The sequence below is a fragment of the Dermacentor silvarum genome, chromosome 3, assembly GCF_013339745.2.
Source record: "Dermacentor silvarum isolate Dsil-2018 chromosome 3, BIME_Dsil_1.4, whole genome shotgun sequence".
NCBI classification, from domain to species: Eukaryota; Metazoa; Arthropoda; class Arachnida; order Ixodida; family Ixodidae; genus Dermacentor; species Dermacentor silvarum.
Window position 1 is genome coordinate 194,254,010 of NC_051156.1, and position 16,073 is coordinate 194,270,082.

Here is a 16,073-nt window from a genome sequence, read left to right on the forward strand (position 1 = left end):
AATGGCTACAGAGAAAGCGGAGCTGATGGCACCTAGCTTGACATGGCTTTTGGACTAGGCTAAGCACTACCAAGTCATTCCCAGCATTTCCGGAATTTATTGATCATTTATCGATTATCGATTAGCTGCTGGTTGACTATCGATTGTCTATTGATGAGAGACTAAGCTTAAGTAGTCCCAACCATGCTTAGCTAGACTTAACCAGGCTCAGCTTCGCCAGTTCACAGAGGTATGTGTCATTGCGCTTGGACCCTTTCTGCACTACCGCCAGGATCGGCCCACAATTTCTGTCCGCAGGTTACGGACTAACGCTCGGCTTAAACAGCTCCGCTGTTACAACACCGTGAGAGCTACTCACTCTTATATGACGTGTGCACACTAATTATGCATGTGAGACCGAACAACAGAAAAATATTATTTTTCGATTCTATGCCTTTCTACTATCAGCCATCTGCAATTGGTCAAAAGCTTTCGGGCTGCGTCCACTTCGTCTGTCTGTCACCTGACGTCCAAAAACCGTGAAAAATCACTGCGTCAAGGTGGCTTGTACGCATTAAAGATGCATTATTACGCCGATCAAAACCTAATTTTCTTTTTAGTAGCCGGACACTGCCCCGTTCCGACATCAATAGAAGGTGGGTACCCGCCGATCGCTCTGGCACTGGTTAGTCGGAGCTGCCGTGGAGAATGGATTTATTTGCCTATATTAAAATTTTTGCGTGACATTATATGGTTGTCGAGTCCTTTCAGCACGAAAACGACATCGCTATGTCAAATTTTTTTCACTGAAGATTCGTTTTAGCTGCATTGTTACGTTTCCGCTGCACGCCGACGTGATTTTATAGCAGACACCGAAAGCTAAGTAAGAAGAAGCAGGGCAAACGCAGACGCCTGCAACACCCTGCTCATCAGGTTATCTACTTTAACTGCGCTAGCCCGGCCCCACGTTACCCCCTCCACTTCTGCGTGCTCATCGCCCTTGGTCAGCCAATCAGGTAAGAAATATATGTTAAGTTAGGCAATGCTATTCCTTTTGAAAGCAAACAACATGCAGTGACCTCCTATAAAATAGGAGAGCGTTTCAATAGCCTTCTCAAACAACGCTGCGAGTCACCGCCCGATGCTTGCGTTGGCGGTTACGTAAATTGGACATCAGGTGATTAGAAGGAAAACAGATTGGAATAGTTTTACGTTATAGGGTCCCAGCCATCGGCCCGCCTAGACTTTGTACCCAGCGCAGATCGCTTTCTAGATGGGGGCCGCGCGGCCGCGCTCAGCCGCGCCATACGTAGCCGCCACGGGAGTAAAACGTCCCCCACTTTCCCTGCGGCCTTGTGCGCGATGGAAGACGGAGCGCTTTTTCCCCGCCTTCCTCCCTTGCGCACGCGAGACTGAGCAACCATTCTTTGCTCACACTCTCCCGCTTTCACTTTACCCATACCATACGGCGCGCAGCCACGATGTTATCGCACTTGGACATTATACGAAACATCACGTCGACGACGACGGCGGAAATGTGCCTGTAGTGTCCATATATTTGCAATCGCAATAAAATTATGTGGATCCGACTCAGTGTGGTAAGCAGAGTAAGCGAAGCTTTCTCTGCTGTTTGCTTTGACTGACGATAGTACGTGGTGATCTTAACCGTGAATGTTTAATTTCTTCAGCATTTAGTGCAACGCGAGAGTGGTGAGTTGATGTTCTGCGTGCACCTGTTTGTCCGTGTAATACACAAAATACACAGCGAGACGTGCTTGCTTGAGGCATTGTTGTGCGCCGTTTTTCATAACCTTCGAGATTGAGCCACCAGGCTTCTAAGATGAATCTGGCACGCTTCCACTCGCATAGAAATGCTTAGAAAGGCATTTCTATGCGGCATAGAAATGCTTATGCATTTAAAACTAAAACGGGATGGTTTATTAAACGAGACGAAGCAGCTGATTTTCGCTGTAACACGGGGACTATCTTTTCCTCTTTATTTCGTTCCGTCACGCGCACTATAGATCAAGAGTTTTTCCTTTCAATTTGTTTTTACACTGATAATATTCAAACCTTCGCATTGTCGGCACATTGCACTAAATACACGTAACACACGTAACAAATTAAGTAAACACCTAACAAGTAACACGTAAACACACGTAACAAGTGCTCTATTTGGCAATGTCCTTTTGTGTCAAAAATTTGCCTAATACTAAATCTGTCTAAGCACCTTATCTTTCTAAATACCAAATGAAACACTTTACCATGCACCGAAACTTGAGAAAAAGGGGGGCGCGAAACCAGGCTTCGCGCTTCGATGGCACTCCATAAAGCCATTTGGCCCGCTCCTTCTTGCAGAATCTAATACCATCATCTTTCCTTATACGTCATGGCGCAAATATGCATCACAGCTGCACATTCGTGTCCATTTTTGACATGGTCCGCAAGCTCTTTCCCATCAATTCCACGGCGGACGAATCTTTTGCCCCTGTAGAGATGCTTTGCCGCATAGTAGCCAAACAAAAGCGCCCCAGGAAAAAAATTCAGCCAGCGGATTAAAACCAAACTGGACCTACATATATAGAGAGACCTAAAGTATGTGCCACTAGAGTGCAATTAGCGGATGAGTTTTTACTGTGCTGCAAACTACATTTTAAAAATCACCCCATGCATTTTCAATGGGTCTACATAAGTGCCCCAGGAAAAAAATCCAGCCAGTGGAATTAGACTACACTCGACATATACCGTGAGAACGTTGTCGGGATTTAGTGCCTAAAGTGCAAATCGCGAAAAACGAGCCACTGCTCAGTAATCGATTTTTCAAAAATGCTTCCCATAGAGTTACGCCAACCGCATCGCCCCAGGGTCGGCTTCGCCGCAGTAGTCGATGTCCCAGATTGCTGGACTTGGGGAACTAATCCTGTCACCGGAAGAAGTATATAGCCTGCCTCCTCGCAAAACTGTTTGGAAGCATTTCATTTGGCCTGCACTTTTGTCTTCCCTATTACTCAACCATTTTATTATGTTCTCACGGGACAGAACCATACGCAAAAACAGACAGCGATACCAAAGAAAGCATAGGAGAAATTACTTGTTACGTTTAACTGAAATTTAGAGAGAAAAAGGTAAAGGGGGAAAAGAAAGCGGACAGAAAAGCAACTTGCCGCAGATGGGAGTCGAGCCATCGTCTTTCAGAAACCCTTCGCTTTATCTGGCTTCACTCTTGCTTCGTGTGGTTGTCAGCACGTCGTGAGTAACAAAAAATCGAGCCCCTCGGATCCCCTTATTCTTCTCGCGTTTACAGGACAGCGCTCTGCGGACACCGCCTTACAACTACGAGTGTACAATAACATTCGAGATAGGGCAAAATGAATGACCACGCGAAGAACATCTCGAGGTATACCTGAAAGAAGGGCTTTACCTCCTCGTGCGGTCTCTCCTCAGTCCGCTTGACCTTTCGCGTCCCGTGTCGAGCATGCCTAGAGTGGTCCAGCGTCCGGTCCAGGGTCTGCTTAGACTTATCCGACGTCCTGTCCTGGGTGTGCTCCGTGTCAGTGTGCTCGGCCTCATCGGCGGCCTTGTGGCGCGAGTCGCGGCGGGACTTCCTGCGGCTACCGCTCCTACGCGACTTGGACAACTCGGAGGTCTTATCGTCCTTGTCCATCGCCGTCGGCAAAACGGGCGTAAATAAAGTGCAGGTACTGGCAGCCGACCCGAGGCTTCTTCTGACCGGCGAATGCACTCAGGCGCGTGCTCGTGATGACGATGGTGGTGGCGGTGACGATTATGATGATGATGCAGCCCATGTCCCCTGAAGCAAGTGCTCACACGAGTACATCGGGCCAAAAATAAAGGAAGACAAGGGGGGGGGGGGGGGGGGAAGCAACAGTTCTCCACACAGTGCCGCTCGCACGGTCACCGCTGCTTACTTTAGTTTGTCCCGCCACCCCTGTTCCAGGTGGCGCTTCGTGATTTGGACGTAAAGACGAGTAAAGATGGAAGCTCTTTACTTTCCAAGCGAGATCAGGATGCCTTAGAACGCGCACTTAAAAAGCGAGATACAATAAGGAAGAAGAAGCATGTGCTTGCTGCGGTAAAGCTAGGGAAACGATGGAGCATGTGTTATTAGAATGTGAAGACATTCTAATAACAGTGGTCGACATCTGGCCAGTCATCTCTGGCCTCCTTGAAGCCCTTGGGTTCAGCGAGAGCAGGGGGAAAGTAAACATGTTCGCAATAGAGATTAGTATGAGGCGATTGGAAGATTGGTGGAAGAAAAGTATAGAAACGACGAACGACGGGAGGCGTACAAAAATAAGGTTCGTAATAGGGGTTCAGAAAATTTGGTGATATAAATTCTTTTTTTTTTTGTTCTTTTTTTGGTGACAGGTAAGACATTATATATAAGGTAATATAACAACGAGCTTAGTGGCGCAACCCACAACCCCGTTCCAAAGAGTGCGCTCATAGCATCCATCCATCCATGCTTCATGCGTCTTCTTCTACCCCAGTGCCATCGCCAGCTATTCGCCATCGGAGTGTTCAGACTCGGGTATGACCCGTAAATGGAGTGGTACCACTGGTCTCTACTGTAATTACGATGTGTGGGCATTGGATCACAACGTGTTGCAGTCTTTTTCTTATCACTGGGCTCGGGCTGTTGCCGATGTTGATGCTGCTGCTGACATCAACCGATGGTGGGGATGGTAAGCTCAGATAGGGAATGGAAGGAGTTTTATTGAAGAGACAGGAATAGAGGTTGGCCGGAATATCGTGGGTCCAGAGCCTGCTACTCCCACCGGGTTAAGGGGAGAGAGACAGGGAAAGGCATAGAGTTTCGTACAAGTTCTTTTTTTTTTCTGGGAAACTCAATGTAGAAAGGGAGAGTTACACGGTAGTTGACAGCGCAGTAGTGTAATGGACCTCACATACAAATGCCCAATACAACGTACAATGTGCTATCGACGCCATAAGCCCACTACCAACAGAGGCAACGCGTCCACAAAGAACGTTATGGCACAAACAAATTTTGCCTATTCACATTTATTCCGTATTATACCGCATATATTATAAAGACAAGCGTCTAAGCCCGTCTCACGAAGAAAGTCACGAGTGATTGTATGACGAGTTGGGCACGGCCAACCTGTCTCCATGTGCCTAGTCTTTTGTTCCGTAAAGGAACGGTCGGAAATATCGCAACTAACGCAACATCTCACGACCAGAAGATGTGCCGAGATGCCCTTGCTCTTCAAGAAATGTTTAAATCGGAATACCCCACTTAGTGCCACTTTCGTGAATTTAAGAGCACCACGGCGCCGCTTTCCCCTATGAATGTATTGATGGAAAAACTTTATTGAGAGTTCTGAGAAACGCAATTATCGCGCAGCGGGCCGCTCTCACGTTGGGACGGGCAGGCCGAGCCTGGCCGCCGCATCGTGGGCTCTCTCGACGGCCCACATCTGGTCTCCGTAGTCGGGGCTTCGCACTGAGGTATTCCGTCTTGACTGGTCTGCTTGATATGTGCCTCGTAACTAGGGGCATCGCCAGAGCATGTGTTCTAAGTTAGCTGAATCGCCGCACTGACGGCAGGTATGTCTTTGACTTTGAGGATCGCCCGCTGAGACACACTTCTGTTGTGACCCATAAGATTAACACCGGGGATGCTACTCGTATGTATCCGCCGACGCCCTTATCCCGTGTTTCACGCAGAACGCCCCGTTATTGAAGCTGAAGTAGACAAGATGTTAACCAAAAGTGTAATTGAGCCCTCTTGAAGTCCTTGGGCATCGCCGGTTGTCTTGGTCAAAAAGAAGGATGGCAGCTGGCGATTTTGTGTCGATCACTGTCACCTGAGCAAGATCACGAAAAAGGATGTGTACCCTCTCCCGTGGATTGATCACTCTTTCGACTGCCTTCACGGATCCAAATACTTTCTCTTCAATCGACCTCCGATCCCCTTATTCGCAGATTTCGGTTGATGAAATGAACCGTGAGAAGACCCCTTTCGTTACACTGAACGGCCTTTACAATTTTAAGGTAATGCTTTTCGGACATTGTAATGCCCCAGTAACTTTCGAGAGAATGATGGACTCTCTCCTTCGGGGCTATTAGTGGCCCACCTGTCTATGTTATCCGGACGATATCATGGTATTTTCCCCTACGTTTGACAGCCACCTCAGTCGCTGGCCACTATTCTTGACGTCTTTAGGGAGGCTGGCCTTCAACTTGACTCTTCTAAGTGCCATTTTGGATACAGTGAAGTAAAGGTTCTTGGCCACCTTGTCAGTGCTGCCGGTATACATCCTCATCCTGATAAGATCCACGCAGTTAAGAACTTTCCTGTACCCTGCTCATCAGCTTCGTGGGCTTATGCTCCTATTTTCGTCGGTTTGTTGAAAATTTTACGGATATCGCCCGGCCACTAACCGATCTTCTCAAGAATGGCACTGTGTTCTTTTGAGGCCCTGAACAAGCCGACGCCATCTACACCAGTTCAAGCTGGTGCAGATGGACATGGCATAGGTGCTGTCCTGGCCCAACAGCAAAACGGAGACGAGCGCGTCATTGCCTACGCCAGTCGCCTCTTGTCCCCTCCAGAGCACAATTTTTATATCACTGAGCACGAGTGTCTCGCTCTGGTGTGCGCAGTGGCTAAATTTCGCCCTTACTTGTTTGGCCGCCCATTTTCTGCCATCACGGACCACCATGCTCTGTGCTGGCTATCGTTACTGAAAGACCCGACTGGCCGCCTTGGTCGCTGAGCGCTCAGACTCCAGGAATATTCTTTCGTTGGGTTGTACAAGTCCGGCCGTTTATATCTAGACCCTGCATAGTTGTCTCGTCACCCCGTAGACCCTCCTGACAACGATGAACAGGAGGCCGACACTTCTCTACTGGCCATTTCTGACTTTCGCGACATCGTTACCGAGCAGCGAAAGGACAACTCTCTACGGTCGATCATCGAGCGCTCAACTTCCGGCCAATCAAATTGCTCAATCAGAATGTTTGTGCTGCATGATGACATTCTTTACCGACGCAACATGAGCTTTGATGGACCATATTTACTGCTAGTTGTCCCTCGTCACATACGTTCTACTGTTCTTGCTGAGCTCCACGACACACCCACTGCATGGGATCGAATCCCGGCCGCGGCACGGCCGCATATCGATGGAGGCGAAATGCAAAAACGCCCGTGTGCTTGCGTTGTAGTGCACGCTAAAGAACCCCAGGTGGCCAAAATTAATCCGGAGCCCCCCACTACGGCGTGCCTCATAATCAGAACTGGTTTTGGCACGTAAAACCCCAGAAAAAAGAAGAAGACGCACCCACTACCGGACACCTTGGCACATCCCGCACTTACGACAGAGCACGACGTCGCTTTTTCTGGCCAGGCCTGTACCGCTCTGTGTGACGCTACGTTGCGGCTTGTGACGTATGCCAGCGGCGAAAGATTGCTGCAGCTGCCGCTGGCAAGCACATCAAGCGCATGCCCCATTGATGGTTTATTTTATTGCAATAACAATTATAAGATGAAGATGACCCTAAAGTACTTGGAAGTGGCAATTATATGCACACGCCGCGCGAATTTTCGCAGTCGTCGTCGTCGTCGTGAGGTTCTGTTTAAGTCCATGATGATGATGTTTATTGGCTTCCCATTTGAAACGGGGCGGGAACAAATAGTACCCTAGCCTGCTTGATTTAATCAGGTTTTACTACATTTGTCGCTACCTAGAGTTTTGCCGATCTATATTTGGAATGACTCCGGTTCTATCAATCTCTTTCCTGCTTTTCTTCCACCAATACTCTAATCGTTTCTTACTTATTTTGAAAGGTTGACATTCCCCAAGTCTCGTTGGGCCAATATTCTGGCATTCCTTCACGATGTGTCGAGTCGTTTCCGTTTTTTTTTTTTTCGTGAAAGCGCGCGTCCCTCGCGCGTTTTCACTCGCACATACAGCATACGGCGCGCGACGACGATTTTATCGCCGTTGGATTTCATACGGAACCTCACGGCGACGGCGACGCCGACGGCGCCCCCCTCCACGCGTCAGCCCCACCAGTCCGTGTACCTTCAGCGCTCTGTTCACATTGTCGTTACAATTCAGGAGGTGGCTCGAGGTCGAATTTTCCTGATGAACAAAAACACTCTATCACTGTCTTTTATTTATTCATTCACTCTTGAATAACCTTGAGTGAAACGCCGAAGAAATAAACATCGCCATAATCCTTAATTGGTGCCATAATTATTATTAGGCGTTTTATTTGCTGTTGGATTCCTCTGGCTAAAGCAAGGAAATTGCATATTATGCAAAGTGCTTGCTCGCCCCCCCCCCCACAAAAATTTAACCCCCCCCCCCCTCCTGCCAGAGATCCTGGGTGCGCAATTGCACGGCGCAGCAGCGCCATATTTCCCTCTAGGTAATATAGTGAGAAAATCTTACGTTATGTGCATTCGAAATGACAGATGTGCTTTGATATGCTTTACTGCACTACACAAAATGTTTATTACGCCCAATCACAATGCGAGAAGCTCGACAAGAGCCTATGCGTCTATGAACGGAGCCAAGATGAGATGCCTCCGCACGGCGTGTGTCGCAAAGATGATGGCGGTGGAGAACGCAAGTATTTACCTTGGAGAACGTACATACCATCCCGTACACTCGCTTTCGTAGTGAAACGGTCTGCGAATAGATACGAGTCTATTCGGCGTAAAACCGTAACTTTTGTCGCCGATGCTCGACCGACCTTTCGAAGCACTACCGTATAGGCCTAACGGCCATGGCAGTGTACCATGGCGAAAATTGGCAGTTGGCCGATGTGACCGGCAAGCCGCTAATGTATTCGTATCAGTGGCTTACCGGCGATCGGTCCCGAGATCATGCATACGTGTTTTTGACAACCGTCGAAGCCGCCAACTACTGCAATCGCGCATAAAGTTCGTAGATTGACAAAGTTCCGAACTACATGTGCAAACGCGTGAATCTGCGTGCATGAACAGGTGTATGAGATACGATCTGCATACCTTCCAGTGGATTATCGGTCCTATATCTTTGCACATAGGCGCTGCTTTCGTCACCGTTCCCTTTGTCGGCTTCGGGTATAGGAATTGTTTCGATTGGAGTTGATGACCCGGACGACCCTTGTACCAAGACAGAAGTGCCTCATAATCAGATTGTGGTTTCACCACGTAAAAACTCCAGAATTAAATTTGCCTTTGTCCCGAAACTAACTGAGTGCCCTGGTAAGGCAGCGTACAATGCATCGACCTCAGCCGAGTATTTCACTAAATATGCGAAAAATATAGTAGTAGATAATCGAATCGCGAATAGTTATTTGAATGTTCACAAATCGATTCGTATAGTTGAGTATAGTCAAAGTCAGATTTTTCGGACTCCCTAAGGGTCGCGGAAAGGTCTAAAAAATGGGGCGATCCGAAAAAACGAATGCGTGCCTTTTACTATCCCCAAGGGCTCAAATCCCCACAGGCACGTCCGAAATAGCTGTGAAGGCCTGCCAGTACACTTAAGAGGCGTATCGGTGCTCGTACTGCGGCGGGAGACGGCGGGTGCAGGCCCGTGACATTTGTCCTCTCCGACTCTTAGTATGCTCCACGCGTAACACTTCTGTGTTGAGGCAAACCTAGCTTACGGGAACCGGCATTATGCAACGCGTCGTGCTTTCCGAGTTTTTAAGCCACTGGCGAGGATTACAAAGGCGGAGTCGGCTCCATTGCTAACAGTGGAGAATTGTTTTAGTGAAAAAAGCCGCAGTATCGCCAAAAGGCGAAGCATCAATTGCGACAGCAAGTTAGTAGAGCTATACGAAGTAAGGATAGTAGTTTGATCGGCTGCATAAACTTGAAGACATTCGATTACTGAATTAGCAAGCGTGGTGTCAGCGCGCACAAGCAAACATGCATAAATCACATTCAATGAGCGCTGACAACCACTGTCAAAACGCTGGCGTGAGCAAGCGCGGTTTAGCAGCATCGAGCAAAGGTTCGTGTGGTGTATCGCTTCAACGGAAACTGAGCGGCGAAAGCACAGCGCCTAGAAAGGCAAGAGGCCGTGTGGAGATCGCTTTCAAAATACGGTGCACGCGACAGCCCGCAGCCGCGCAAAGTACAAGTACGCAGTTGCTGGCAGGGTAAAAGCCGCACCTCCTCCCTCCCGCGCTGTCTTCCCGCTTTCCTCCTTTCGCGTGGTATATTAGACAGCTTTAGTATAGCGTACGCTAATCAACGTACGTTCATTACAGCCTTAGTTGGCCTGCCAGATCTTCACATCTCAGAGGCCATATGCCGTCGTCGCGCCTATCTCCTGACTTCTCCGAGAGGTGGCGCCGACATCTTGAAGGTTTTAAGGAGCCTCGATGCGGGGGCGCACACGAAGAGGAACCCTAGAAGGTTTCCCTTGTTAGACTTCGTCTCGTGCGAAACGAGAAGTGATCTCGAAAACTCCACAAGGTTATCCAAATATATTATCGTCGAAGCGGCCCGAGACTAAGCGAAAGCCGTTTACGCAGTTACCTGCTACGCACGAAGTGAATTCTGCAAAAGCAACGCCAAATTCAATTCGAAGCGGACAGCGGGGACTGCCGCCATGTTTTACTTTGAACTACACAAAGACGGCAACGTTAAATCTGAGAAATAGCGTGCGTACGCTATCGGTCGTTTAGCGTTCTGCACATGCGCAGTGACCCGCTATTTTATAGCGTACGCTAAATTACAACTGTCTACTGAGTCGCCAGTTCACCTTGCGCCCGGTCGCAAGATACGCATTTGGTGCCGCAGCTAAACATCGCCTCCCCTCCCTCCCATCCCCTCACGGCCGTTCGCACGACGTCGCGTTTACTCTCCACCGTGCGTTCACTCTCCGTGATAGCGCGCGTCCCTCGCGTGTTTTCACTCGCACATACAGCATACGGCGCGCAGCGACGATTTTATCGCCCTTTGACTTTATACGGAATCTCACGGCAACGGAAATGCGCTTGGAGTGTCCATGCAATTGCTATCGAAAAAAAAAAAAAAGCACCAAGCAAGCTTGGTTGCGAACGTCGGAGTAGCTAGGCCTAGCGTTGCGATGGGGGTGGCTAGTTGCCAGCAGATCTGCGTGGCGGCGAGATAATCGAAATGGCTGCGGAGGCGGCTTCGATCAATGCCGTTTCGGACCTGCGGTCATGTCAAAAAGTCCCGAAAACCAGACTGCAAAGGGTTTTTGTGTCCGAAATTTCAGACGTTCTTATACATTCGTGGCGGTGCCGCGAAGGCGTCCGTATTATCCGGTGTCCGGAAAATCGGTCGTTGACTGTAGCCCCATAACCCTGATAGCATTGCATTTCCGTTAAAACGCGAAAATACCACACTTTTGCGCAGTTGGACCACCACTAAGTTTATACAGCCGATGAAACTATCCTTACATCGTATAGCTGTCGAATAATCTGCTATCGCAATCGATGCTTCGCCTTTCAGGCGAAACTGCGACTTTTATCAGCAGGTTTTTATTTTCCCCACCGTAGCAGGACCACGGAGCAGGACTAGGCGCATCGCATTCTCCTCCCGTCGCGAGAGCGGCCGCCCTAGCGTTGTCACCTCGTTGTTGGGCACGACCTTGCGAGCCATTTTAGCCACTGCATGACAATCCAAGCTGCGGACGCGCAATTTGCCGAGAGCTAGCCACGCAATTGGCACCAGCCGAGCGCAAAGCGGCGTCACTATCACATGCCGCTTACGTAATCTGCGCTTACATCTTTTCCAATGCTGCGGGCATCGCTTGGGCCAACCTCTTCGCCTATCTTCGCCCGCATCGTGAGGCCTCCTGTAACATCATCAATTGGAGCTGGGCAAAAACCCTCTGCTGGTTTCACGAGTGCCATCGACAGGAAGAACAGCAAGATCCACGAGAAGGCATTCGGGGAAATTGACCGAGCATCATACCAAAGCAATTTCGGCTCATAGCCAAAGGCAACATTTCTTCCTACATGACCGTCACATAAATGCACACAGTAGCACAGCTATATTCGTTAAACCTAATGGCTAGTACTGCACAAAATATAGTAAGGCAATTTCAAAAGACCGTGGAAGTGCTGGAATAGGGATACATACGAAAAACATTTCTTGAAGCAATGGATCAATTTAACCACTTCTAGTACATCTACGTGTACCAATGCTATTTCGAGCTGACAATGATCACTGGAAAAAGGACATTTGGTGTGCTGAGGCAATAAAGTTATCTGCCATGCCATTTCTGGGCTGTACTTCTGGGATCTGAAATTCAATTTCCCAAGTGGAGGTAGCATTCTGGCAATGTGTACCCACAAAAGAAGCAAACTGCAATGGATGAGTAATCTTATCAGCCATTCTTATAAATAAGTCAACAAGTATAAACTCTTCAAGCAACTGTTTTTATTTCATTGCACTTTCTTTTGGGCCCGTTCATCCCCTCCACAAATGCAATGGGGAGGCCAAGGGTAAGGGGACTGTCGTTGCTGCGCGAAAAAAAAAAAAAAAAGCACGAAGTCTTTAACGTATGCCAGGCCACTGGCCACCACGAACCAATGGAGACAAACCGTGTCGCGATAAAATTGTCTCTGGCGGCGAGGCGAAGTACACAGCGCCGTCATGAACACTGTTTTTCGTTCGCTATGGGGTAATACACGCGAACACTCCAGTGAGCGCGCAAGACTGCGCATTGTAGTAGTGCCCAATCCAATGTGGAATGTTCAGCGAACAGGCTCTTTTGGCTAGGAAAAGCAGCAGGCAAAATGTAAAAAAAAAAACTTGCCTCGATGTCGTTTTCTTTTACACCACCTCTAATGAATGGGATGAAAGGAACGCCAGAACTTTGAGTGTTCTTCACGCGGTAGCCATTAAGATTTTTCGCACATTATATATATATATATATATTTTCTTCTTCGCATTCACAGACACTCGAAAAGCAGGGACGAAGTTCGGGCCCAGTCGAGAAAGACACCCGCGCACGTGCACATTCGCGGACATTACAATAGTCCTCTTTACGAACGCTTTTCATCTCTTGGGTCTCGACTGATGCTCCTCGTTATTTAAATCGCCTCTTCATCGTCGACTAGTGAATACTTTTAGACATTCATTTAACGCTCTCTCAAACACAGAAAACAAACAAAAACACCTATTATGCTCCTCTCCTATATCATGCATCAGGCACGGCACAGCCAAGAGCATCTTCCACGCCCCAAGAATGCCTTGCATGACAAACAAGTGCTGGGAGAAACTTCTGAACCTGGCAATAAAGGAGGGCTTGGTGGGGTGGGTTGGGGGGTTGTGCCAAAACTTGTTGCATTTTTATAAACTACGAATAAACTAAGGAACACAGAAATTTGTTTTTCATTTCCTCAACAATCGCTTTCTGCACGTTCTTCCCGAGAGCGCGCAGAGCCATCCCTGCGAGGCAACGACAACACTTGTCGTCAGCTACCACATGAGCCTTCCACATCTACACCGATATGTTGCCTACGGAGGAAGAGTTCCATCGGACCCTCCCCCCTTTCATCACGCTTAAAACAGGGGCTGATCAGGCCGATCAATTTGGCAAAGTGGGAGGGTGATAAGGGGGTGGGGATGAATGGAAGGATTCGTTACCCTGACCTATAATATATACTTTCTTTTGTTCCATCACAGGTCAACACCTTGAAAACCTGCAAGTCACTGCAGCAAGAAACACTGCGCACCTCACCAGTGCCCCCGCCGTCTTTCAGCTCTGGTAACAATAATTATATAATAAATAATGTGCAACACCATTTCGGCAACAAAAATGGTGTTGGCAGACTCTAGAAGAGCAAACAAACAAAAAAAAATTAAAATGTGGCAAAGTCATCACAATGTTGTCAAGCACGTGGAAAAAGAAAAAAAAAGGGATCAGGCTTGACCTGTGCATAAAACTCAAGTCCGGCATTCAAGAAGGCGTGGACAAACTGTACTGAACTCCTGTGTAACAACAGAGCGGCTCTTCTGGTAGTGCATTTTGACTGTAGAATACTTCAAGGTCTTCAAAAAAAAAAGTACGCTCACAGACACACACTCTAACGGCCAATCTTAATGCGCAATAACAGACACTTCCACTTATCTTTTTCGTGCCTCATTAAGACATTTTATCCCCTGACCCTTAATCCCACGGACACTTGTGGCAGTAGCAGTCCAATTTGAAAAGTCAATCTCGATAAAAAAAAAGTAAACATCACAACACTACCAAAGTGCCGCATGAGTATAAGGTAACATGCACACACACAACAATGCACGCACACACAGAGGCTCACACTTTTAGCACACATCATGCAGCCAGTTTCCGAGCCTTTTCTTTCCAGAACGCCGATAAAAAAAAAATTGTCCAGCGCCTCAGTTCCCTACATAACAATCAAAGAGGAACTTCTCTGCAACACCCATATGATCCAACAAATGCCCCAGTCTTCATGCCCCACCAACTTAAGATTTCTTGCAAGACACGACTATGCGTTCAGTCACAGCTGTCCGTGCTCAGCTCGGCTTTCAATAAGCAGTCTGCCACCACAGTACACAGGGCCAAGAAGTTCTCACACACACACACACACACTCTGCCCCGGACTGTGTTAGTTGCACTCCTTGGGAGAGCCTACCCGTGTGATGCTGCAGTTCCAGAAATGTGCAAACATGCTCCACACCTTTTGAAAGGGAGGAAAACAGTCACTTTCAATCTAGGAGAGGGTTGAGGGGGGAGGTCAGGAAGGGAGGGGGAGATGGGACGTCATTCGAAGGAGGAAATAGAGAGCAACAACAACAATCTGTACTGTTTCCTGTCTGGCACCACTCGTGAGCATTTGTCCGCACGACGCTGAGCAAGCGCTTGTGTTTTTTTGTTATATAGTCCCTACAGCCGTCGAAGGGACAAGATGAGAAAGACGAAGGAGCCGAAACAAAGATGCGTCTTCGCACACTTCGCTCACACCATCGCTCCCTTGAGGGGGGGCTGTTTCAACCAGCAGTTTCACCTGCCTTCCTTCCGTGAAAGGGGAATGGCGCGACACACGCCACTGTTCAAAGTCAATATGCATAGCCACCCCTCTGCTGCACGTCACATCACACCCGCTACGTCAGTTGCAGCAGCACGGCATCACAGAAAACACACAAGACGAGAAAGGCGCGCACAAACACACACAAACAGTCTCTGGGGCCACACCAGAAAGCTTCCGACGTGTCTGTGGCACGTTACATTTGCAGGTTGCAACGTTGCAAAGAAAAAAAAAAAAGGGTTTTGCAAGGTGAGCCAAGCCAAGGGAGCTCTCGTCGTGCTTTCACAAATCGACTTGGTGCGGCTCGGGCAAAAAGCAGAGCAGCGGCGGCTGACTGTGATCATGGACGAGCCGCTACACGCTTCACCAGTCTTGCCTCTCTTGTTGAACGAGGAAGGGACGAATGAAAAAGGCATCAGATGGGAGTAGTGAGGAGGCTGTGGCAGGACGCAGAAGGGGCGGTGAAGCCCTGTGCTTGGAGACTTTCACGCGGCTTGCTTGCTTGCTTGCAGCGGCGGAAGACTTTGCTGAGGCGAGAGAGCCAGGCGATGATAAACAAGGAGAAGCACTTTTGTGCCGGCGACGAGAAAAAAGAGCCACGAGAGAGGGATGGAGAGATAGAGACGGCCAGAGCAGGTCAAGCATGCACGCGCCACACGACCAGTTTTCCACCACAGCACAGTTGCGGACATAGCGATGAACCGAACTGCGCTGCTCGTCCGTTGCCTCTTCTCGGAGCTTCATTCCACGCAAGTGCACATGTGCGCAGGCTAGCTGTTCTGTTGCTGCTGGCCACCGGAGGACGACGAATCACAGTAGTACAGGACCCTTGTCTTGGAGTCCGAGGAGCCTTCTGTAACAAACAGGCCAAGCGGCACAGTTGGTATACATGGCACACTCTGCATGTAAAGCTATGCCCTCATCATTATCCTATCCTAGAAATGCTTTTCGTACTTAATCCATGCCGCTAGGCCTAACAATAGGCCACTGTAATACCATGGCAGTGCTCTGGTTCTGTCAGACAATGCCAGAGTCTTCAGTGCTAGCCATACATTTGTGATACAGAAGACTGCATT

At 48.6% G+C, this 16,073-nt stretch overlaps 2 protein-coding genes across 2 annotated transcripts in view; both read right to left on the reverse strand.

Moving 5' to 3' along the window:
* The window catches only part of LOC125939732 (uncharacterized), a 25,115-nt gene extending 21,444 nt beyond the window's left edge, over nucleotides 1-3,671 (reverse strand). Inside the window, exon 1 of the mRNA XM_049664122.1 lies at nucleotides 3,401-3,671. Within this exon, the coding sequence (XP_049520079.1) occupies nucleotides 3,401-3,643 (243 nt within the window). The 5' untranslated portion in view covers nucleotides 3,644-3,671. The remainder of the gene's footprint in view (nucleotides 1-3,400) is intronic.
* Nucleotides 3,672-12,362: 8,691 nt separating this feature from the next.
* LOC119445113 (uncharacterized) overlaps nucleotides 12,363-16,073 on the reverse strand; it is a 53,048-nt gene continuing 49,337 nt past the window's right edge. Inside the window, exon 9 of the mRNA XM_037709435.2 lies at nucleotides 12,363-15,850. Within this exon, the coding sequence (XP_037565363.1) occupies nucleotides 15,768-15,850 (83 nt within the window). The 3' untranslated portion in view covers nucleotides 12,363-15,767. The remainder of the gene's footprint in view (nucleotides 15,851-16,073) is intronic.